Raw genomic sequence first — 25,422 nt, 5'->3', positions numbered from 1 at the left:
CGAATTTCTCCAGATCCATCTGGAAGCCGTCAGCTGAAACAATATATCCCAGGAACGGCAAGGAAGTCTTTTCAAAGCTGCATTTCTCAAGCTTAGTGTATAAGCTGTGCTCCCTGAGAATTTGGAGCACCTGGCGAACATGCTGGCGGTGCGTAGGCAGGTCACGGGAGTAGATCAGGACATCGTCGAGGTAGACGATCACACAGACATTGAGCAAATCCCGTAGCACCTCATTCATCAGGTGTTGGAAGACCGCTGGGGCGTTACAAAGGCCAAAGGGCATTACGGGGTATTCGTAATGCCCATCCCGGGTATTGAACGCGGTCTTCCATTCGTCCCCGGGACGGATTCTAACTAAGTTGTAGGCCCCGCGTAGATCTAACTTAGTAAAGACTCTGGCGCCCTGGAGTCCATCCAGGAGTTCTGGAATCAAAGGGAGAGGGTAGCGGTCTCATTTGGTAATTGCATTGAGCCCATGGTAGTCGATACAGGGCCTCAGGGAGCCATACTTTTTGCTGACGAAAAAGAATCCCGCCCCGGCGGGCGACTTTGACGGGCAAATGAATCCTTTCGCCAAATTCTCAGTGATGTACTCAGACATGGCCCGTGTCTCGGGCAGGGACAAGGGGTACACCCTACCCCGAGGTGGCATAGATCTGGGCAACAAGTCAATGGCGCAGTCATATGGGCGATGCTGCGGAAGAATCTCTGCTTTAGTCTTCGAGAAAACATCCGTAAAGTCCTCATATGGTGCTGGAGGTCCGAGGGCGGAGTGCAAAAGCAGAAGTGCTGGAGGCTTGGGAACCTTCATACAATGGGAGAGGCAATAGGGACTCCACTTAGTGATTTGCAGAGTATCCCACTGGATCACAGGTGAGTGCTTTTGGAGCCACGGCAGCCCCAGCACCACGGGGTGGACAGCCTTTTCGAAAATCAGGAAGGCTATCTCCTCCGAGTGGATCGCCCCGGTGCAGACTGTGATGGGAGCCGTGGCGGTCAATATGCGACCTGGAAGGAGCGTTCCCTGAATGGAGGTAATCCGGAGTGGAACTTCTCGTCTCTGCTTAGGAATCTGTAGTTGAGAGACCAAGTCTTGCTGGATAAAATTACCTCCGGCTCCGGAATCCAGGAAGGCGAGGGTTTCCAAGGACCCTCCGGGAAATTCCAAGGTAATGGGTATCATACTCTGAGGAGCTGTGGCACAACCTAGGAGGAGCTCCTCCCGACCTCCTAGGTTCTGGAATTTTTCCGCACGCTCCTGGCAGTGTGCCAAGAAATGGCCTTTCTGACCGCAGTATAGGCACAAGCCCATCGAGTGGCGGTGTTGTTTCTCCTCAGGGGAGAGTGGGGCACGTCCCAACTGCATGGGTTCAGGGGCAGAAACCTCAGGACGGGCAGGCCTGGGTGAAGGCAGTGGGCGTGAGGAACTGCGGGTAGGACTATGCTTTGTCGTGCGTAACTCTCGTGCTCGCTGTTGCAGGCGGCGATCGATGCGGGCAGCCATGTCAATGAGGGCATTAAGATCTTCCGGCGGCAATCTCGTCCTTGATGCACCCGGACAACCCTTCCAAGAAGATGACTTTAAGGCTATCGTCTTGCCAACCTACTTCCTGAGCGAGAGTTCTGAAATCCATGGCATAGTCCGCCAGGGAACGGGATCCTTGGCAAAGCTGTAGCAAATCTGACATGGCTGAGGCCTGGCGGGCGGGCTCGTCAAAGGCTTGGTGAAAGTTGGTGACAAACTGCTGCAAGTCATCCAAGGAGGAGTCGCTACGCTCCCACAGGGGGGGAAGCCCACACCAGGGCCTTTCCATCGAGCAGGGAGAAAATGTACGCTACTTTAACGGAGTCCATGGGAAACTGCCGGGGTAATAGCGAGAAGCGTATGAAATACTGATTCAAGAACCCATGGCAGATCCTAGCATCTCCAGCGTAGCGAGCAGGCGGCAGCAGCTGAGTCATGGATGAGGCTGTATCCTCGGGTCTTGAACCCACAGCAGGCGAAGAACGGACATCATGGGCATCCATTCGGGTAGCTAATTGCCTAACGGATCCGGCCAGGACATCCAGGTATCGTTGTAGTTGTAGCTGTAGAGCCAACCCAGGAAGGTCCTGGGATTCTGGTACCTCGGCCGAGTCCATGGCCTTGCAATCTGTTGTGAGTGAACTGTTTAGTGGACCCTTGGGCCGACCTGTGAGAGACTGGGGAGAGGTGTACTATAGTCTCTGGTGGCTGACAGGTCGGGAGACAGATACCAGGCAGGAGCTGGACGAGAGCTTCACTCTGGAAGCCGGTACTCCCCCGGGAGGAGCCCAGCCGCTGGGACTTAGGAGATCACGGAGGCTGGAGCTGGAGCAGGGAGGCAGGGATCAGGAGTCAGGCAGGAACTGAAGCAGGCTTGGACTGAAGCAAGCAGGAACTGAAGCGGGGCTGGCTACTGGAACCAGACAGGATCTGAAGCAGGACTGGCTACTGGAACCAGGCAGGAACCGAAGCAGGACTGGCTACTGGAACCAGGCAGGAGCCGAAGCAGGACTGGCTACTGGAACCAGACAGGAGCTAAAGCAGGACTGGCTACTGGAACCAGACAGGAGCTGAAGCAGGACTGGCTACTGGAATCAAGCTGGAACTGAAGCAGAACACGTTACTGCAAGCAAGCCAGACAGAAGCAAGACTTGGGCACGGAGTGAAACAAGTCTCAGGCAGGAACGGAGCTGCTAACACAATAGCACACTTCGGGGCATGGAGCAACTGAGAACCGCAAGGAACCCTGTTGCAAGGTGAAGTCCTGGGCTCCGCGGCGGCCTTACATAGGTCGCGGCATGTGATGTCATGGATAGGGCGGAGCTTCCGGTGGCGGGAAACGGTCTTCATAAGCGTGGATTGCGCGCGCGTGTGCGCCTAGGAAGAAGGCGTCCAGGCAGGGCTTCTCGGTGGCGTCCCCCCGCGGGGATGCCGCAAAACAGGCCGCAGACCCTCGGAGACGGGCCGGGACCAAGGAGGTAAGGGCCTAGTCGCAGCTGCCGCGACTGGGACCGCAACAGCCTGGTATACTTTAAATTATTAGTGAGTTCATTTTATCCTTTGAGAGTATATCACTTTACTGGGCCCAGTATTAATCACATAAGCAAATCCACTTATCCCTCTTTTCCTCCCCAGAGCTGTACTGCAGTGCTCAATTTTTCTGGGCCCACAGGAGATACCTTTGATTTTCAAAGGGGCAGATAGAAATGAAGCACAGGTACTAATGCAACTGGGATGAACAAACAAATACTCTTTCCACCTCTGGAGTACAGTGATGGGGATCAGGAATTCAAAGGCAGATGTTTAAGCAGTTCATAATTAACTTGTAGGGAAATGCATCAAGCCTCAATAGTGCTCTAATGAGCGCTAAATAGTGTATATTGCGAGATAAATGCTGTATATCATATGATAAAAGTGATATTTTGCATTTCTCCATCCATGTTTCATCCCCTATTACAATAACCTTCTTTGCATTTAATTTTCATGCATGAATAGTGCAAATGCATGCAAAGAAGGTCATTTAGGAAATATGATGCAAATATTTTATTGTGGCTGATGGAGCAGGTGGTCTGCTGCGATAAAATATCTACATATTTTTGAAAATTGGTAAACATGAGGTGGGAGGCCTGAGACCCTAACACATGTCCTGAGGCTCCCACCTAACATTTAAAGTGCAGACAAAAATTTAAAAAAAACCAAATCCAATGGCTCCAATCCTAATCTTGTCTGATCTCTGGATCTTGCCTAAGTCATATGGCTGGGGTAATGCCAGGTCAGCGCATATATCCGCAATGATGATGCATGAGTTATATTTGCATACAAGGAAGACAGTATATGCAAAAATATTTCATACATATTCATTGTGAATATCCTGAAAAACAGACCTGTTTGTGGCACTCCACAACTGGAGTTACCTACCCTGGATTTTGGCATTGAAGTTCTTTCATGCACGAAACAAGAGCGAAATCTAGGAGTGATCATATCTGATGATTGTAAGGTGGTCAAATATGTGTATAAGGTGACAGCAAAAGCCAGAAGGATGCCTGGGTGTATAGAAAGAGGAATAGCCAGCAGGAAAATGAAGTGATAATGCCTCCGTATAAGTCTCTGGGTAAGACCTCATTTGGCGTAACATATACAATTCTATTGCATCTTGAAAAAGGTCAGTGCAGAGAGTGACTACTGAAATGGTCAACTGTCTTCATCATGAAGCATATAGGGACAGACTTAAAGATCTAAACATGTATTCCCTGGTGTAATGAAGGGAAAGGGAACATATAATAGATACATTTAACTCCTCCAAGGTAAAGGAAGCTCTGGAATAAACATCATGGGAAGAGGGTGATAGAAGGTAGTCTCTGGAGTAACCTAAGGAAATATCTCTTTATAGAAAGGCTTGTGGACACATGGAACAGCCTCCCTGTGAAGGTACTGGAGATAAGGACAGCATCAGAATTCAAAAAAATATAGGACTAGCAAAGAGGATCTCTGAGGGAGAGGAAGGGACTATAAAGCTAAGCAGGAGATGTGGATGAGCTGTATGGTCTTTAATATATACTATCATGTTCTTGTTCTATGATGTACCTCTATAAAAGAAAAGGAGCAGAGATTTTATGGGTTAGGATCAATATCAAAATTCAGGTCTCTTGGATAGAAAAAGACCTTGATTCTGATATTCAAAAAATGCTGAATGCTATTTAGCTGGAGAAGTAGGAACTTGTTCAGCCCAATCATGGTTGCCACTTAGCTGGATAAGTCACTTGTATTAGGGAACAACATTTCAAGGGAGCTAAATCACATCATCCATTTAAAACCTGATATTACAGCTTGGAATCCCTCATACCTTCCTCATTCTTAGCTATCAACATAAGTTTCAGGATAAAGAACAACCAGAGTGAAGGGGTCCATCAAGCCTGGTTCTTTTGGGACCCTGCTGCAGTATAAGCTGAGTGCACCAGTATGGCGCTGGTGTTACTCGAGTATGCAGGGGTGTCTCTGAAAATTAATCAAGTTAAATTGAACCAACTAGTCAAGGATTATCAAATGAAAGTAGGTTCAAAAATGGACAATGTGTTTTACAGGAACTCCCTTGAGAAGGCTTAATGAAAGGACCCTTGTTCCGTGAAGACAGTTATTGAAACGGGGCCCATGTCAGATAAAATTGCTCTCCTTGGACCTCTTGGATGTGATATTTTCCCTGCTGATAGATATGGAAAGTAGAAACACTTATTTTTAAAAAAAACAGAATTGTTTTGGGTCACAATGTTAATATTTAAATCATTATGAATTGCAAAGCAAACAATTGTATCAAAAACTGGGACTTGAGCAGATGATTAAAATGATGGTTATATCAAACCTTTATGAGGTTCATTGAAATTCCTACATTTTTGTTTGTGAAAGGTTTTGGGAGATATAAATTGAGATGGGGCTGTTGTCCACTGTATTTATCATAAGACACACTTTAAAAAAAAAAAAAAAGAGGCTTAAAATTGCCCTATCTGTGGTTTACCCACTCTCTGTGTATCTCCAAAGATATCTTACCTCTCCCTCCTCCCCATCCCTGTGGCAAATCAGACCCATCCCTACATTAACAAGAACCTAAACAGCCACAGCTCAACCACAGGACTGAACCAGGAGTGCAAACTACTGCAGTACAGCAGAAAAATGGAGAAATGGGCTGTCAGCTCATGCAGAAGGAAGGCGGAAACAGTTAGCCTATAAGGAAGGAGGAAAGAGCTAGTTGACTAGCAAAGAAAGAACTGGGGTACGATGTAACTGGCTCAGCCAGGTCCCACATTCAGGTTTACAGGGAGAATGCATCCAGCACCTCGTGTCCTGCAGAGCATGGCCTGTGCATGAGACGATGGAGGAAACGTGCTCGCACAGGACTAGAAATGAGCCAGAGAGCACCTATCAAACTATAATACCTTCGAAATCATACTGTAACCACACTGTAGGTAATTTTCCTGTCTTCATGAGGGACCATAAGAATTTATTGGCATGCTGCAGGTTGAAATTATAGGCATTCACAGCTATGAGAGTACTTGAGATTCTTTTAGAAGCTATTCCCAAAATCAGAAGTGCTTCTAGATAGGGGAGATTAGGTGATGAACCAGCACTATTAGGAGACTTCAGAAATGACTTACAAAAAAGAAAGTTTCTTCAGAGAATGCAGTGATGCCATTTCCTGTGAAGTCTGTAAAATTGTTGCATTTCAGAACAAAGCTCTGTTCTTCAGAACTGAAATGGGAGGAAAGAGATGTGTGAAACTAATTTTCAGCCTTTGGCACTGTGAAACCTATAATATGCTGAAATGTCTCTCATTGTGGTGAACTGGCAGACTTTTGCTACCATTTGGGCTGGGCAGTTCTGGAGGTTACACATACTTCTGGATCATTATCTCAATCTCATATTCTACTTGGAATCATTATAGGTTGTGAGACCTTTGAATGAGCCTGTACAGCTGTTAGAGCTTGGCACGGCTGTATTCCTGGCAATGCAAAAGAGTGTTGAGAAGAGGATTTTGTTGCAATAAACTGATTTTGCTTTATTCTAGGTGTATTGGAAGGCCAGTGAGGATCAAATAAATGAATGTGTCATGAAAGGCAAAGACAAACAGGTACAACTTCCAGCTTAGCACTGTGAAACCTATAATATGCTGAAATGTCACATGAGAAAATTGTCCTTATAACCAGTAGTTGTAGTGTGCTACCAGTCTACTTGGCATAGTCTAAATAGTTTAGTTTTATATTCAGAGAAATAGTGGCTTTAACTGATCGCATGCAGGTAGTCTTCTATGGCTGACCTGTCTGGGAACCAGATGCCCATGATCTACTGAGCATCCAGCTCACAGGAGGAGCCTTGGTGCATCTTGGGTAATATATACATGTTTGTGCATTTCGCATCATAAATTTGTTGAATATTGCATGAAATAGTTTGAATTATAGTTTAGTAATATTTCTTACTGTGCAGTTTTCCTTTATTAGAAACCTAGTTGAAAACATTTTCTTAACTTTCTGTTTTTGCTTGTTTTATTCCAGACTGAGTGCTTGAATTATGTTCGTGTCTTACAACCACTGAAAGAGAATGTTCTGTACGTATGCGGCACAAATGCATTTCATCCCATCTGTGACTATTTGGTAAGTTTGACTTTGCAAGTGAATGATACACTAAAGCAATGATTTTAAATGTGCTAATTAGAAAGAGAAGCTCAATAAGAATAAGATATTAATGAATTCTCACACTTTTCTAAGGTAGTGAAAAGTATAGGGCATAATATTCTAGAGCAGCAGGAGGTTGTTGAATATCTGATACCTTTCTAATAGAAATGTGCATTCGTTTAAAACAAATACACAATCCATGCCAAATGATTTTAATTAATTTAATTCATGGGCACTTCCTATGAATGAAACATATGTCATTTGTTTAATTTGTTTACATTTCCTATAGAAAAGCATTGGTTGCATTCAAGTACATTGTAAAGAATAGACCCTGTCTGCGGAGGGTCACGTGGGAGTTTCCATAGCAACCAACCTTTGTGCCTATGACTCATGTATGAGGTCAAAGAGTAACCGGGATCGGTTGGCAAGAAAACCAGACTGACAACATAAGGAAATGTATCTGAGTGAAGCATTTTTCTAAATCAGTGAATCACTGCTCTGTCTATTCTTATAGTATGTGCAGACTCTTTGAAAGTACATTTGAATCTTTCTCTCAAGGAAGAAACATTGCTAGCTGTTGTGTGAACTGTGTTGTTCCAAATTCCACAGTGCTTATTAATCAACAGTATGCCCTTGTTCAACATCAGAAACATTGCATTTCAGTCCTTTTGGCTACTGTGTATATTCATCTGCACAGGTTTTTAATTTTTATTTTCTATAACATCTCACTGTCACTGCCACGAAAAGGAAAGTTTGTGTGTCAAACCTTTTCTCCCCTGTGGGAGAAAGGCTGCAGCTTCTGTCTGCAGTGCAGTGATTGATTTTAGTTTGGACCTGTTGCAGTGAACCAGCAGCTGTACCAGGCAGACAGCTAGCACTAGAGACAGTACCATGCTAGCTGTGCCACAGTGCCCAAGATAGAGAGGTTTTTTTCTACACTCTCTGTCTGTCTGGGTCTGTCCACCAGAGTCAGTGCATCTACAAAGAAAGCAGTCAGTTAGAGTTACAGATACAGCCAGCTTCTTTGGAGATTTATTTTGTTACTACAGTGCTAGTGCGCGCACGGCTGCACTCAGGCATGTGTGTGTTGTTAAGTGTACTAATCTGAAGAGGAAAATACAGTATATTAAAATAATATTGTAGTGCATTTTCTCTGTGTGTTGTTCAACCTTACACATAGAGTGATCACTGAGTTTAGTGGTCAGCGTCACACACATTCACCTGATTGAAAATAATAAAGATTAAAACATCTTTTGTCCAATCCATCATTTAAATCCCAGTAAGCAGGTACAGCACCTGATAAAATCATATCATGTCAGGCAAAGGTAGAGGACATGGGAAGCCCATAATTTTTTAAAGGATTCTTTTATAAGACAACAGTGAGTCCCCCAAATAAAGAGGGATTTTTTTTAAAACTCTAAAACATCCACAAGGAGAGGCAGGCATGTCAATGATAAGCCACAAGGAATTGAACTTTGGGGAGGAGGATATGCCAGCACCAGCTATATCTCAGCCAGAACCTGTTATATCAGAGGAGAAGAAAAGAGCAGGTTGTATTGTAGGATACAACCACCACCAGTGCCTGTGGAGGTTGAAATGCAAGTGGTAAAATCTAAAGCACTGGCAGCACAATCAACCATTGGTACAGCAGAGATAACAAAAGCAGTTATTTCATCCTCTTCCTCTGAATCAGAGTTTAAAGAATCTCCCTTTAAAGGATTTCCTGAATCAGAGATGGGAGAGCTGGTAGCTACAGGCCCTGAATTAGGAGGATTAATGAGTACTTTTAGCCTCCACTTCAGAGATGGAGGAGAGTGAGTCAGGAGCTGATGTTGGCGAGGGAGAGCAGGCCACACTGAGTGTAGGAACAGAGGATGAGTGAATCCTCTGCCCCAGTTTGTAAGGCTCCATCTGTCTCCACCGCCACTTCAGCGCCACCATCATTCACCTTCCAGGATGCAGACAGTGGCAAGGGATCAGGAAAGAAATTTGATCTGGAGCCATTTTCCAATCAGGGAGCACTCATGTTTTGTGAGTTGTAACCTTTGCACAAAGGAGATCAGCCAAGGGAGGCAAGTGGGCCATTTAAGTAATTCTGGGATGGAGCAAGACCTGAAGAAGCAGCATCCCCTTCAATATGCACTTGAGGATGGTGGTGGAAGCAGTGGTCATGGAGCTCCTTCTGCAAGTCAGAGGACACTATTTGAAAAGAGGACAAGTGTTCCTCAAACTGCTTCCAAGCCTTCAGCTCCTTCTACCATTCAGGTTTGCAGGCCAGCAGAAGCAGACCCAGCTATACCTAGGAAGCGACGGCCCACAATGGAGGAAATGCGATGGTGTTCAGTGGCACCGTCACGGGGAAAGAGGCAGGCAGCATCCAAAGTGGTGACCAGTAGCATTGGCGAGATGATCACTTTAGACAATCAGCCCTTGCAAGTAGTAGAGAAAGTGAGTTTCAGGTGTTTGCTGCAGGTGTTAGTGCCAAACTATAAAGTGCCCTCCAGGACCTCGTTCAAAGGAAAGGTCACCTTCAGTTTGTACAAACATTGCAATAGTCTCATCCAGGCACTGCTGACAAAGTCACAGGGAAGCAGGTGGCATTTGACTAGCGACGACATCTGGACATCCACAAATGCCTCTCACTCCTTAACATAAGACATAAGGCATGCCATACTGGGTCAGACCAAGGGTCCATCAAGCCCAGCATCCTGTTTCCAACAGTGGCCAATCCAAGTCACAAGTTCTTGGCAAGTACCCAAACATTAAATAGATCCCATGCTACTATTCCTTAATGATTAATAGCAGTTTATGGATTTCTCCTCTAGGAACTTATCCAAACCTTTTTTAAACCCAGTTACACTAACTGCCATAATCACATCCTCTGGCAATGAATTCCTGAACTTAATTATGCGTTGAGTGAAAAATAATTTTCTCCAATTTGTTTTAAATGAGCTACTTGCTAACTTCATAGAGTGCCCCCTAGTCCTTTTATTGTCAGAGAATAAATAACTGATTTACATTTATCTGTTCAAGTCCTTTCATGATTTTGTAGACCTCTATCACATCCCCCCCCTCAGCCATCTCTTCTCCAAGATGAACAGCCCTAACCTCTTTAGCCTTTTCTCATAGAGGAGCTGTTCCATCCTCTTTATCATGTTGGCCACCCTTCTTTGTACTTTCTCCAGTGCAACTATATCTTTTTTTGAGATGCATCGACCAGAATTGCACACAGTATTCAAGGTGTGGTCTCACTATGGAGCAATACAAAGACATTATAACATCCATTTTATTCACCATTCCCTTCCTAATAATCCCTAACATTCTGTTTGGTTTTTTGACTGCCACAGCACACTGAGCTGAGGATTTCAATGTATTATCAACTATGATGCCTAGATCTCTTTCCTGGGTGGTAACTCGTAATATAGAGCATAACACTGTATGACTATAGCAAGTGTTATTTTTCCCTGTATGTATCACCTTGCACTTGTCCATTTTAAATTTCATCTGCCATTTGGATGCACAATCTTCCAGCCTTACAAGGTCCTCCTGCAGTTTAATCACAATCCGCTTGAGATTTAGCTATTCTGCATAGTTTTATGTCAAATGCAAATTTGATCACCTCACTCATTGTACCCCTTTCCAGATCATTTATAAATATATTAAAAAGCACCAAAGTACAGATCCCTGAAGCACTCCAGTGTTTATCTTTTTTTTCCATTGTGAAAACAGATCATTTATTCCTGCTCTGTTTCCTGTCTTAACCAGTTTGTAATCCACAAAAGGACATTACCTCCTATCCCATGATTTTTTAGTTTTCTTAGAAGAAGCCTCTCATGAGGGACTTTGTCATATGCCTTCTGAAAATCCAAATATATCACATCTTACTGGTTCATCTTTGTCCACATGTTTATTCACCCATTCAAATAAAATGTAGGAGAATTGTGAGGCAAGACTTCCCTTGGGTAAATCTATGCTAGTTGTGTTCCATTAAACCATGTCTATCTAAATGTTCTGTGATTTTATTCTTTATAACAGTTTCCATAATTTTTCCTGGCACTGAAATCAGGCTCACTGGTCTATAGTCTATAGTTTCCCAGATCACCCCTGGAACCCTTTTGAAATATCGGGGTCCTTTCTCTGACAGCACACACTGGTGGGACCTGGCTGAGGTAGTGACAGGCAGTAGCTCCACAGGGCACAGACGGGCTTTGCTGAACACTCACCTAGTGGATAGGACCCATACCTCAGCCAATATTTTAGGAGCCATTAAAGGAATGCTGGAGGGCTGGCAGCTGTATCAGAGAGCCAGTATTGTAAACGCAGAGTTTTTTTTGTCACCGACAATGGCTCCAACATGGTAAATGCAGTATCCAATGGGAGATAACAGGGTTGCTTACACCCTGCACTTAGCAGCTAAGGAGGTCCTAGGGCAGGGGTCCAGGGAATGACAGAATGTCTACCTGAATGGTTTAATAGAGAAGTGTAGGAAAATACCTGGGCACTTCCACCAAAGTGTGAAGGCGGGAGACCTTCTCCACTAAAAGCAGGAGGAATTAGAGATGCCTCATAAATGTCTCATTCAAGATGTGGGTATCCGCTGCAATTATATCTACATGACGCTGCAAAGGCTAGTGGAGCAACAGCTATCCCCTGCATGATCTGTTTATGGAAATGGAGATAGGTATCAAAGGGTCCCCTAGGGCATCATGATTGGTCAGTTATGAGAAAGCAAGTGACAATCCTGCAGCCTTTTAATGATGTGACAGAGGAGCTGAGTGCCACAAGCACCTCCTTGGGAGATGTCATTCCCATAGTAAACATCCTGTTAGAAAAGTCGGAGGGCTTTCAACAGGAAGAGGGAATGAGAGTTGAGTTGCTGTGTGCTGTCTGGCATCTTTGGAAAAGCAGGTGACAGAGAGATTAGGACCTTTGACCAGAAACCCCACATACATGCTTGCTACATTATGTGATTCACATGTGAAAGGGAGACTCGCACTGGAGGCCAACAATTTGACACATATGAAGAGCATGCTGACAGAGGGGGGTCTGTCAACTAGAGCGCCAGAGGTTGAAACAGAGGAGGATGAAGTACAGGAGGAAAAACCATCATTGGCCAGATCAGACAGTAGTGCAAGTCAGAGCAGCACCCTGTTATCGCTAAGCAGCACTCCCTCCTCCACAGTAACATGGAAACAATCTTCACTTCTGTCCTAGATGCTCGCAAAAGCAGCTGGGAAGAAAGATACACGTTAGATACTAGCAAAGAAGGCGGCAGCTCAAATTTCAGTGACATACTATCTCGCAGATCCCATTGAGACTGTGGACACAGATGTGCTGGTATATTGGTCCCACAATTCCAGTATCTGGCCAGACTTAGGTAGAGTGGCTCAGCGCTATCTTTCTTGCCCGTAACAAGTGTCTCTAGCGAAAGATTATTTTCAATGATCGGGGACATCATAAGCCCTCACCGCTCCAGGTTGTCACCACCCATGATGGAAAAGCAAGTGTTCCCAAAAATGAATCTGCCTTTGCTTGGACATTCAGATTTGCCATGCAAGTGGCAAGACAAATGAAAGTAATTTGAAGGTCCTGTAGCCACTCTGCCTGTATGCCTGCCATACCTCAAATACCACTAACCATCCACAAAATGTGGGGGTAACCCATATATCAATCAACCAAACAACCCACACACTAATCAAGTCTTGTTGTCATTGAATAAAATATGTTTTAAATATTTTTTGAAAATTTTTTTTTATAAATACACCTCAGTGTCCCCCAAATGTGAAAATGAAATTGTGTATAAAATATTGTTAAATATTTTTAGGGTGTTGGATGATGCTTCATATAATTTCCAGAACACCAAACCTTGGTGTCTAGCTCAATTTTTATGTTATAATCATGAGCACCACCTTCCACCACTTTTAATTTTACAAAAGAATTTTTATTTGTCCTATTTTTTGTTGTATATTATTAAAAATAGTGTTGCCTAACCAACTTTCATGTTCTATCTTGTTGTTTAACTCAGTCCGTTTAAATAATTTGAAGAAAATGGTTAGGAACAACAACGTGAAACACTGTGTGCTAAAACAAGGGATTCAGGTCGCCAATCATTTGAGAAACAGAAAATTACTTAGCTTGCATTTGTATTGCACTCAAAGTCCAAAACGCGGATCTTTTTCAGTGGCACTTGCCCCAACGAGGCCCAGTTTCGACGAATCTTCTTCAGGAGAGCCCACTCAAATTATATACAAAATGTTTGAATGAATGTAGCCCTTTTTCAAATCAGTAACGAGCTCGTTTGAACGCTGCTCCCTCCATTTCCATCTTCAAAGGTTCGCCATCTTTTTTGAAGATGGAAATGGAGGGAGCAGCGTTCAAACGAGCTCGTTACTGATTTGAAAAAGGGCTACATTCATTCAAACATTTTGGATATAATTTGAGTGGGCTCTCCTGAAGAAGATTCGTCGAAACTGGGCCTCGTTGGGGCAAGTGCCACTGAAAAAGATCCGCGTTTTGGACTTTGAGTGCAATACAAATGCAAGCTAAGTAATTTTCTGTTTCTCAAATGATCGGCGACCTGAATCCCTTGTTTTAGCACACAGTGTTTCACGTTGTTGTTCCTAACCATTTTCTTCAAATTATTTAAACGGACTGAGTTAAACAACAAGATAGAACATGAAAGTTGGTTAGGCAACACTATTTTTAATAATATACAACAAAAAATAGGACAAATAAAAATTCTTTTGTAAAATTAAAAGTGGTGGAAGGTGGTGCTCATGATTATAACATAAAAATTGAGCTAGACACCAAGGTTTGGTGTTCTGGAAATTATATGAAGCATCATCCAACACCCTAAAAATATTTAACAATATTTTATACACAATTTCATTTTCACATTTGGGGGACACTGAGGTGTATTTATAAAAAAAAAATTTCAAAAAATATTTAAAACATATTTTATTCAATGACAACAAGACTTGATTAGTGTGTGGGTTGTTTGGTTGATTGATACCTCAAATACCAGCAATGGGGCCTACAATACATTCAGCATCCAGCAACATCCATATCCAGTGACTGACTGCATCTGCTTGCTGTGTCCCCAACACTGTCAGTTGGATCAAACATCCACAATCACACTGCTACTGCCATCCAGACCTGAAATGCCAGATCAAGGGCCGCGCCACCCTGAAATTTAAGTCTCGCTGTGTCCCCAACACTGTCAGTTGGGGAACACATCCACAATCACACTGCTGCTTTCATCCAGGCCCGAGATGCAAGGTCAAGGGCCACACCACCCCAAAAGCTGAGTCCTGCTGTGTCCCCAACACAATCATTTGTGGCACACAAATCCTGCTTCCTCCTCCCATTACTCCAAAAATATCACAGGGGCCAGCATGCACTGACACAATCTGCATGTCTAGCCCTTAGCAACATCACTGGGGCCAACATGCACTCACACACTCTGCCTGCCTAGCACTTAGCAACATCTCTGGGGCCAACATGCACTCACACTCTCTGCCTGCCTAGCACTTAGCAACATCTCTGGGGCCAACATGTACTCACACATTTAGAAACCGACACGATGTTCAGCAGCACTTTCAGCAGATAAAATGCTCCGGATTTCAGCAGTACAAAATCACTGCGATCTATTCAGAACACACTAAAACGCCGGCGCCGGCGTACCACATTTAAAGGATGAGAGAAAGCATGCCATCCAGGCTGTCAATCACCAAAAGGGGAGTGACTGTGTAGTATCGCGTTAATTGCAAAATAAACCTGTCACTGCTAGTGTTTACATAACATTGTTAAACACTAGCAGTGACAGGCTTATTTCGCAATTAACGCGATACTGAACATCGTGTCGGTTTCTAAATGTTGTGAGTAATATCAGTAAAATGAACAAGTTTAGATGTAATATACCTGATCACCGTTTATTTTGTTTATTTACAGTATTCTTCTTTGCGGCACATTTTTCTCTGAGCCACTTGTTCAGCACATTTCGAATTGTTTATAATACTGATTTAATACCTGCCGTCATTTATCTTACACTAATTATAAAATAATAATTTTTTTATAATTTTTTTTTTTAATTTTTTTATTTATAACACTTTTCATATAGCTCTGTATGGTAAATTATTGCCAAGTCAATCTACACATTCCCACCATTTTTAATACAGCCTCGTTTTTTATTCTGATTAATTAACGATAATATTTTACACTGAGTTTATTTTATGACGATAGCACTTTGCATAGAGTTTAGTTTAAGATCATTCACACTATATTTTTCTTTCTGTTTCATGTCTGACACTATGGTGTTCTTTTTAAATTATTAATAGCTTGGTTAAATATTCTGCCGGTTCAATTTGTATTTATCCACAGTATCGTTTACATTTTTTATCTCACAGTGTGCTATATACTAATTTGATTACATAATTGTTATAAGTTGGGTAATTATATAGTTGGATCTGACTGACTGTGCAGCCAAGTCGTTTTGAGTACATACTCACTTTTCTTATTCACACATGATTAACTAAGTTTGCACTAAATATGAAATCCTTATACAGCCCCCTTTTTTCACATTTACACATGCTAATATATGCCAGTTTTGAGTAGTTCCAGTTTCATTCAACTCTTTAGTGATTTTAAGGTGGCATTAAACACTTAGGTCTCATTTATAGTGTATCTCCTTTGTTGTTAAATATTCGATCATAGATGGAATTAAATACATGATTCATTTACACAATATTATTATCCTTATTCCTTCACATTCATTCTATAGGTACCGTTCATAGGTTACATTTACAACATTTTGATGAAGATTTAGCATTCACATATGCAAATAGTAAGCATTTGATTTTTTCACTTATTTATGATATATATCCTGTTTTGTTATTCTATAGTAAGCACTTGAAGTTCTTCACTTATTTATGTTACCTTATTCTATATTTTTTTCATTATTTTCTTTTCTTATTTTTTGGACACATCTCATAAGACTTGGAGAGCATTTTATTTTTTAGAATTCCATTTTCATTTTTTAGGCACCTGTATTAACTACATATAAGCATAAAGGCAATATCCACTTTTTAGGTATTTGTCACTTCTTTTAGTTATTTATTGCTGCTTTTACTACATTTGTCACATTTTTTAGTTATTCATTGCTACTTTTACTGTATATTTTTATGTTCACGATACACTATTTATATTAGTTTTATTTATTTTTTATTGTGATGATTTGATGTTCACACCACATATATCCATGTTATCATTTTATATGTTCATTTTATATGTTCATTTTAAATGTTTGTTTATTATATGTTTTTATCAGTTTTTAAATTTATTTTTATATTATTTAATGTCATTTATTGTATGTTTTTAGCCCCTGATGCAGCCCTATTGAAAGAGGGCGAAACTCGGCTGGAGTCAGGCTCATTGCATATATTGATTCTACACAATAAATTTTCACAGATTGGACATCTGGCTGCATAACACTGGGGCCTGACCAATCCTGCTGCCTTCTGTCACATCTCCAATGTCAACACTGGGGCCCAAAAAATCCTTTTTCCTCCTTACATGTCCACAACAACACTAGGGTCTCACTCCACCTGCTTCCTCCTTATACATCCTCAACAACACTGGGGTTTCGCTCTTCTCACTTCCTTCTTACATGCCCTCAACAACAACAGTGGGACTTCACGCCTCCCCAACAACACTGATATTTCACTCCTCCTGCTTCCTCCTTATACATTCCCCAAAACAACAGTGGGACCTGACTCAGCCTGCTTCTTCCTTACATGTCCCTAACAACAACACTGGGGGTTCATTCCTTCTGCTTTCTCCTTATACATCCCCAACAACAACACTGGGGTTTCACTCCTTCTACTTCTTTCTTACACATCCCCCAAAAAATAGTGGGACCTGACTCAGCCTGCTTCCTCCTTACAAGTCCCCAACAACAACATTGGGGCTTCACTCCTCCTGCTTCCTCCTTACATGTCCCCAACCCACAACCCTGGGGTTTCACTGCTTCTGGTTCTTCCTTACATGTCCCCCAACAACAACAACAACACTGGGTCTTCACTCCTCCTGCTTCCTCCTTACATATCCTCAATAACAACAGTGGGGCTTCACTTCTCCTGTTTCCTCTTACATGTCCCCAACAACAACACTGTTTCTGACACTACAGGGCTTTGGCAGCACATCCAGCAGCAGCCTTCTACTGTCATATCCCAACTCCAACAACACAAAAGTCTGGCAGTACATCCAGCAGCATCCTGATACCAATGGATCAGGAAAGTTTTTTTTTAAACTTTTGGGGGTCTCAGCAGAGCCCCGGCGTTGGCCCATGCCTCCACTGAGACCTCGGCGTCACGCTTGCACCAAGGCCACAGCCCCAGCTTCGGGACTAGGCTGAGGTGCCGGCATCATGCTTGGGTATAGGTCGCGGCTCCTGCTTTGGGCCTCGGCCTATGCCCTAGGCGAGGTCCGACTTTGGGCCCAAGTCTAGGCCCGATGCATTAGTTTAAAATTAAATGAACAAATAAGGTTCTTTTCATCAAGGGTGGCCCGATTCACTTTGGGGACCCCTGAATTTAGCCTTACTCGTCATGTTTTGTACTTTCATTTTAAACAAATGCACATTCTTATTGGCTTGCAGTGTTCAGGAAGTTAGTTATTGGACCAATGAAAAGTTATTGTGGGGGTTTTCCTATTTTTGAGAGGAGGAATTGTTTGTCCTTCACTTTTCTACCCCTATTTTAAGGCTCTGTTTCCCTTTTTCAATATTGGGATCTATCATTCTTCTCTTTATGATGATGAGTTTTGCTATCCTTGCATGGTTATTATTCTTTAAGTTACAGTAAAACTATTATACCACTCACAGTCTTCTGAGTGTTTTTTTGTGAATCTTCTACGTGAAGACAGCGTATTGAAGACAGCTTCTCTAAGTGTGCTCTCTGGGAAACATTGAGAATGAGGAGGGAGAGACTGTGCAAAATACGCTCCACCAACATCGTGGGCCATAGAGAATTGGCCTCCTGCCTGCTGGGGGAATCCCAGCAACCAGGGTATAAAGGTTGATGCATGAGAAAAAGTTAGTGGTCCAAAAAGGCAACAATGGCTCTTGGACTTGCTATGACCCCTGCATTGGGGACTTTAAAACCATGAGCGGGTGACAGAAGTATTCTTTTGTTTGTTTGGTTTTTAAAGCTGAGATAACAGTAACTCAATGTTTCCAAAAAACAGCAGAATTTATAAGAGATTAAAGATACATGCTCACCTTGGTCATCTGGTATCTCCAGTTGGCTTGGGGATGGGAAGAAGTGGGAATGTATTGGTGCTTATATGACGATAGGGACGAACTTATAAGTAAATGTTATGTAAATAAGAAAATAAGAACATGCCATACTGGGTCAGACCAAGAGTCCATCAAGCCCAGCATCCTGTTTCCAACAGTGGCCAATCCAGGCCATAAGAACCTGGCAAGTACCCAAAAACTAAGTCTATTTCATGTTATCGTTGCTAGTAATATAACAGTGGCTATTTTCTAAGTCAACTTAATTAATAGCAGGTAATGTGAGAGAAAACAGTTTAGGGGTTCTTGGAATATGGGTATGGACACCAAACAGGAAAAATTATAGAAAGGGGAATTGTCTAGGTCTGCTGTTTATTTTAGATATATTTTGTCTTTGATATAAAAGCATAAAAGACCTAATTCCATTGACTTTTACAATCTTTATGAGGACAGGAATCAGGGCTTTATATTTTTTAAAAGCCTCACTTGGCAATCAAATTAGTGATTATTAACCATACAAATACTTTGAATCTGAGCTTGCATTTCTTGCCTTTTCATATTCTTCCATTAGACTTGAGAAGAAATGACCTTTTTAATATATTTAAATGGTTTGCTAAATTATATATTTAGATGCTTAAGAATAGTAGATGATGGCAGAAAAAGACCAATTGGTCCATGCTTTCTGCCCAGTTATTCCTGTCCACACTGCCAAGATCCAAACTGCTAGCCAAAGAGAGTATTCACCTGTAAGATATCATCAAAGTCAGTTTCTGTCAACTTTCTTCATTGTACTCCATCCACCTGGCTAGCTAAGCCTGTAATATCTCCTTTTTAGTTCACACTTAAGGCCAACCATAAGGATCCATAATAATCCAAACAGCCACCAACATCAGCACAGTTGTTACCCAAATATCCAGACTCCTGTCTTTCCAGATAGTGCCTCACCCACCCCACTGATCAGGTGGAACACGAGGGTGCATAGCCTACTAGACAGAATTAGCTGTGTAAGCTGCTATGACTGCTAGTATTAACTAGCTGAAAGCTATTGTCAGGGAGAACCCAATTCTACCCCTTACTAGCAGACTTTGCCCTTAACTTTAATGGCCTCAGTGAACTCAACAGACATGTAAATTAGTCAGTAAGTTAAGTTGATGGCCTCAACAGACCCTGCCCTTATGGGGAGGTTAGAGTGAGTAGGTGTGTTAAGGAGAGATGCAACTCCCTAAATGGGAGCAGTTTGGAGTCTGAATAAAAGCCTTGCATCCAAGTGATGCATGGGAGTTCTTGAGAATTGTATTTAGACAGTTAAGTGCTGGTGGAGTCTGAAGAGTAGGACTCCAGGAGTTGTAGTCTGGATAGCCATCTCTTCACAGAGTGGTACCAGGAGGCCTAACCCCTTGACAGGGCAGGTTCCAAGAATGAGCAGAAACAGAAATATTTCTTGACTGTGGAAAGTAGTTTGTGCACATCAGAAGTCGTCTTAGGAGGAGAGGTAAAGAAGGAAACTGGTCCATGCTTGAGAAGATTTTTTATGAGGTTTGAGCCAAGAAAGTTTTTTGTCTTCAGTGGAGGTGGTGGTGGTGGGGTTCTTGGAGGAAGGAGACTACCTTCCATAAGTGAAGAATCATGGAGTTCCTGTCTGACATCGGAGTCCAGGAAGAAGCTCATCCAAATGCCAGACGTTGGTGAGAGAAGAGGACAGCTGCCTTTTAGAGCAGGCCCAGTTGAGAAAGGCTCACTGCTCCAGGGAGCAGACCTATACTGCTGAGAGAGACTGAAAATATTTTATACCTTTTGTGGACTTGTTTTCAGTGTGGTGCATTATTTACAAGTGTAACAATATTCTTGGACTTTGTGTTGCCCATCTTCAGTACCGCTAAAATAACTTTATTGTTTTGAACACCGATCATGGAATCTGAGTGATATTTTTGATGAAGATTAGACTGATGAGTGGAGGAGACCTGTAAGAGGAAAATCTAAGGGCTTAGAAAAGGAGATCTTTTCCCTCCCTGTGCAGGAACCTCTGGGAGGTCTTGGGGCCTGCTGTGTGATCTGTGAGCCTCCCAGTGAGCCCCTCTGCCCAAGAGCTGATCTCGATGTGCAACACACTATTAAGAACTAACATATATTTATAGAAAAGTTAATATAGTTTGGAAACTAACTACTTTTGTCCTTTTATTGATTGAAGATCTTTAATGAAACTTTGTTTTCTTATGGTCATTGGTACTGGAGAGTCTGCTTTGAAAGCTGTTCATCATTCCATTACATTAATATCACAAGTGCCTTAGCAGGTACATGTAAATCAGTGTACTCATCTACCCTAGACAGTTAATCTTTTGATGACAAACTTGTATTATTATTTTGCAAAAAATTATTAATTTTGGTGATTTTTGTTTGACATCTTTACTTTGTCAAGGATCTAACTACATTTGAATTGGCGGGCACAAATGAAGATGGTACAGGGCAAAGTCCATTTGATCCCAAGAAAAGCTATACATCAGTCATGGTTGGTAAGTGCACGCTTTCCTGTGGAATCACTTATGACCAGTATATGGCCCCTTCTCTGCTACTCAAAAACCGTCAGGCAATGGAAATGTATATAGGCTGATATTAAAACAAAGCCTAGATCTGCCTAAATGAAAATGTTCCTGTCGCTATTCCTAAATTTACATAAGAAGAACATAAGAACATAAGAAAATGCCATACTGGGTCAGAACAAGGGTCCATCAAGCCCAGCATCCTGTTTCCAACAGTGGCCAATCCAGGCCATAAGAACCTGGCAAGTACCCAAAAACTAAGTCTATTCCATGTTACCATTGCTAATGGCAGTGGCTATTCTCTCAGTGAACTTAATAGCAGGTAATGGACTTCTCCTCCAAGAACTTATCCAATCCTTTTTTAAACACAGCTATACTAACTGCACCAACCACATCCTCTGGCAACAAATTCCAGAGTTTAATTGTACGTTGAGTAAAAAAGAACTTTCTCCGATTAGTTTTAAATGTGCCCCATGCTAACTTCATGGAGTGCCCCCTAGTCTTTCTACTATACGAAAGAGTAAATAACGAATTCACATCTACCCGTTCCAGACCTCTCATGATTTAAAACACCTCTATCATATCCCCCCTCAGTCGTCTCTTCTCCAAGCTGAAAAGTCCTAACCTCTTTAGTCTTTCCTCATAGGGGAGTTGTTCCATTCCCCTTATCATTTTGGTAGCCCTTCTCTGTACCTTCTCCATCGCAATTATATCTTTTTTGAGATGCGGCGACCAGAATTGTACACAGTATTCAAGGTGCGGTCTCACCATGGAGCGATACAGAGGCATTATGACATTTTCCGTTTTATTCACCATTCCCTTTCTAATAATTCCCAACATTCTGTTTGCTTTTTTGACTGCCGCAGCACACTGTACCGACGATTTCAATGTGTTATCCACTATGACACCTAGATCTCTTTCTTAGGTTGTAGCACCTAATATGGAACCCAACATTGTGTAATTATAGCATGGGTTATTTTTCCCTATATGCATCACCTTGCACTTATCCACATTAAATTTCATCTGCCATTTGGATGCCCAATTTTCCAGTCTCACAAGGTCTTCCTGCAATTTATCACAATCTGCTTGTGATTTAACTACTCTGAACAATTTTGTGTCATCTGCAAATTTGATTATCTCACTCGTCATATTTCTTTCCAGATCATTTATAAATATATTGAAAAGTAAGGGTCCCAATACAGATCCCTGAGGCACTCCACTGTCCACTCCCTTCCACTGAGAAAATTGCCCATTTAATCCTACTCTCTGTTTCCTGTCTTTTAGCCAGTTTGCAATCCACGAAAGGACATCGCCACCTATCCCATGACTTTTTACTTTTCCTAGAAGCCTCTCATGAGGAACTTTGTCAAACGCCTTCTGAAAATCCAAGTATACTATATCTACCGGTTCAACTTTATCCACATGTTTATTAACTCCTTCAAAAAAGTGAAGCAGATTTGTGAGGCAAGACTTGCCCTGGGTAAAGCCATGCTGACTTTGTTCCATTAAACCATGTCTTTCTATATGTTCTGTGATTTTGATGTTTAGAACACTTTCCACTATTTTTCCTGGCACTGAAGTCAGGCTAACCGGTCTGTAGTTTCCCGGATCACCCCTGGAGCCCTTTTTAAATATTGGGGTTACATTTGCTATCCTCCAGTCTTCAGGTACAATGGATGATTTTAATGATGTTCCAAATTTTTACTAATAGGTCTGAAATTTCATTTTTTAGTTCCTTCAGAAATCTGGGGTGTATACCATCCGGTCCGGGTGATTTACTACTCTTCAGTTTGTCAATCAGGCCTACCACATCTTCTAGGTTCACCGTGATTTGATTCAGTCCATCTGAATCATTACCCATGAAAACCTTCTCCATTACGGGTACCTCCCCAACATCCTCTTCAGTAAACACCAAAGCAAAGAAATCATTTAATCTTTCTGCGATGGCATTATCTTCTCTAAGTGCCCTTTAACCCCTCGATCATCTAACGGTCCAACTGACTCCCTCACAGGCTTTCTGCTTCGGATATATTTTTAAAAGTTTTTACTGTGAGTTTTTGCCTCTACAGCCAACTTCTTTTCAAATTCTCTCTTAGCCTGTCTTATCAATGTCTTACATTTAACTTGCCAATGTTTATGCTTTATCCTATTTTCTTCTGTTGGATCCTTCTTCCAATTTTTGAATGAAGATCTTTTGGCTAAAATAGCTTCTTTCACCTCCCCTTTTAACCATGCCGGCAATCATTTTGCCTTCTTTCCACCTTTCTTAATGTGTGGAATACATCTGGACTGTGCTTCTAGAATGGTATTTTTTAACAATGACCACGCCTCTTGGACATTTTTTACTTTTGTAGCTGCTCCTTTCAGTTTTTTTCTAACAATTTTTCTCATTTTATCAAAGTTTCCCTTTTGAAAGTTTAGCACGAGAGCCTTGGATTTGCACACTGTTCCTTTTCCAGTCATTAAATCAAATTTGATCATATTATGATCACTATTGCCAAGCGGCCCCACCACCGTTACCTCTCTCACCAAGTCCTGTGCTCCACTGAGAATTAGATCTAAAAATGCTCCCTCTCTCGTCGGTTCCTGAACCAATTGCTCCATAAAGCTATCATTTATTCCATCCAGGAACGTTATCTCTCTAGCGTGACCCGATGATACATTTACCCAGTCTATATTGGGGTAATTGAAGTCTCCCATTATTACTGCACTAGCAATTTGGTTAACTTCCCTAATTTCGCTTAGCATTTCACTGTCCGTCTCAGCATCTTGACCAGGTGGACGGTAGTATACCCCTATCACTATAGTCTTCCCCGACACACAAGGGATTTCTACCCATAAAGATTCAATTTTGTATTTAGTCTCATGCAGGATGTTTATCCTGTTGGACTCTATGCCATCCCGGACATAAAGTGCCACACCTCCTCCCGAGTGCTCCTCTCTGTCATTGCGATATAATTTGTATCCTGGTATAGCACTGTCCCATTGGTTATCCTCTTTCCACCATGTCTCTGAGATGCCAATTAAGTCTATGTCATCATTTACTGCTATACATTCTAATTCTCCCATCTTACTTCTTAGACTTCTGGCATTAGCATACAAACATTTCAAAGTTTGTTTTTTGTTTGTATTTTCATTCTGCTTTTTAATTGATAGGGATAAGTTAGAATTTTTTAGCTCAGGTGAGTTTTTAGTTACAGGCACTTGGACTACTTTTCTAATTATTTGAACCTCACTGTCGGGATGCCCTAATTCTAATGCATCATTAGTATCCTTTAAAGATACCTCTCTCCGAACCATGTGCTGCTGAGCGACTGTCGGCCTTCCCCTTTGTTCTAGTTTAAAAGCTGCTCTATCTCCTTTTTAAAGGTAAACACCAGCAGTCTGGTTCCACCCTGGTTAAGGTGGAGCCCATCCCTTCGGAAGAGATTCCCCCTTCCCCAGAAGGTTCCCCAGTTCCTAACAAAACTGAATCCCTCTTCCTTGCACCATCGTCTCATCCACGCATTGAGACTCCGGAGCTCTGCCTGCCTCTGGTGACCTGCGCATGGAACAGGGAGCATTTCAGAGAATGCTACCCTGGAGGTTCTGGATTTAAGCTTTCTACCTAAGAGCCTAAATTTGGCTTCCAGAACCTCCCTCCCACATTTTCCTATGTCGTTGGTGCCTATGTTTCAAGCCAGGAGTGGGGTGTGGACAGAGGAAAGAAGTTAGGTGCCTTGTGGAAAACCTTTTCATTTGTGCTGTGAGGGAGGAAGGATGCTGGGGCCTGACTTAAGCTTTAAATGCCAGTGGCAGAAACTTAGCAGTCATTTTCAGCTAAGGCTTAGTGGCATAACCTTAGGAACTTCAGTTTTAGGTGCCTATTTTCAACTGAAATTAGGCCCTTAAGTGTTTCTTTACAATTAGAAACCGTTACCCAAGACTTCAACTCAAGGAGTGTCAATCAATTACAGAGGATCCAACAATTGGAGGAACAAACTAAGAAGTTTCAAGATATCCAGGTGGCCTTAGTACAAGACCGAGTTATCCTGCATAGGAAAATGGAACAATTGGAAAATAAGACCAGAAACTTGAACCTTAGGTTTATTAACTTCCCTAAGGTTCTGGGAGAACAACCCAGGATAACCTTAAAGAAATATATGAATGAGATACTGAAAATTGCACCTGAAAATATACCAGTTTTCAACAAAGTATATTTCCTACCTCATGTAAAAACAAGAGAAGAAGAAGTGGCACCTATAATTGATATGGCAAATTTAACTGCCTTTCTAGAGACTTCTACGACTGAGATAATAGAGAGGGCTACCCTCTTAGTGTCTTTCATATATTCACAGGACCTCAGTTTAATAATGAGAAATTATTTTCAAAATATGAGAGTGGAGTTTATGGGTAAGGTTGTACAAGTGT

General features: G+C 42.1%; 1 protein-coding gene across 1 annotated transcript in view; it reads left to right on the top strand.

Moving 5' to 3' along the window:
- The window catches only part of LOC115099399 (semaphorin-4D-like), a 180,947-nt gene that overhangs the window by 15,908 nt on the left and 139,617 nt on the right, over nt 1-25,422 (top strand). Inside the window, exons 3-5 of the mRNA XM_029617029.1 lie at nt 6,582-6,644; nt 7,066-7,164; nt 20,892-20,985. Of these exons, the coding sequence (XP_029472889.1) occupies nt 6,582-6,644; nt 7,066-7,164; nt 20,892-20,985 (256 nt within the window). The remainder of the gene's footprint in view (nt 1-6,581; nt 6,645-7,065; nt 7,165-20,891; nt 20,986-25,422) is intronic.

Source organism: Rhinatrema bivittatum, chromosome 1 (assembly GCF_901001135.1).
Source record: "Rhinatrema bivittatum chromosome 1, aRhiBiv1.1, whole genome shotgun sequence".
Taxonomy (NCBI): Eukaryota; Metazoa; Chordata; class Amphibia; order Gymnophiona; family Rhinatrematidae; genus Rhinatrema; species Rhinatrema bivittatum.
The sequence above is the reverse complement of the archived record's forward strand: the minus strand, read 5'-3'. Positions and strand labels throughout refer to the sequence as shown.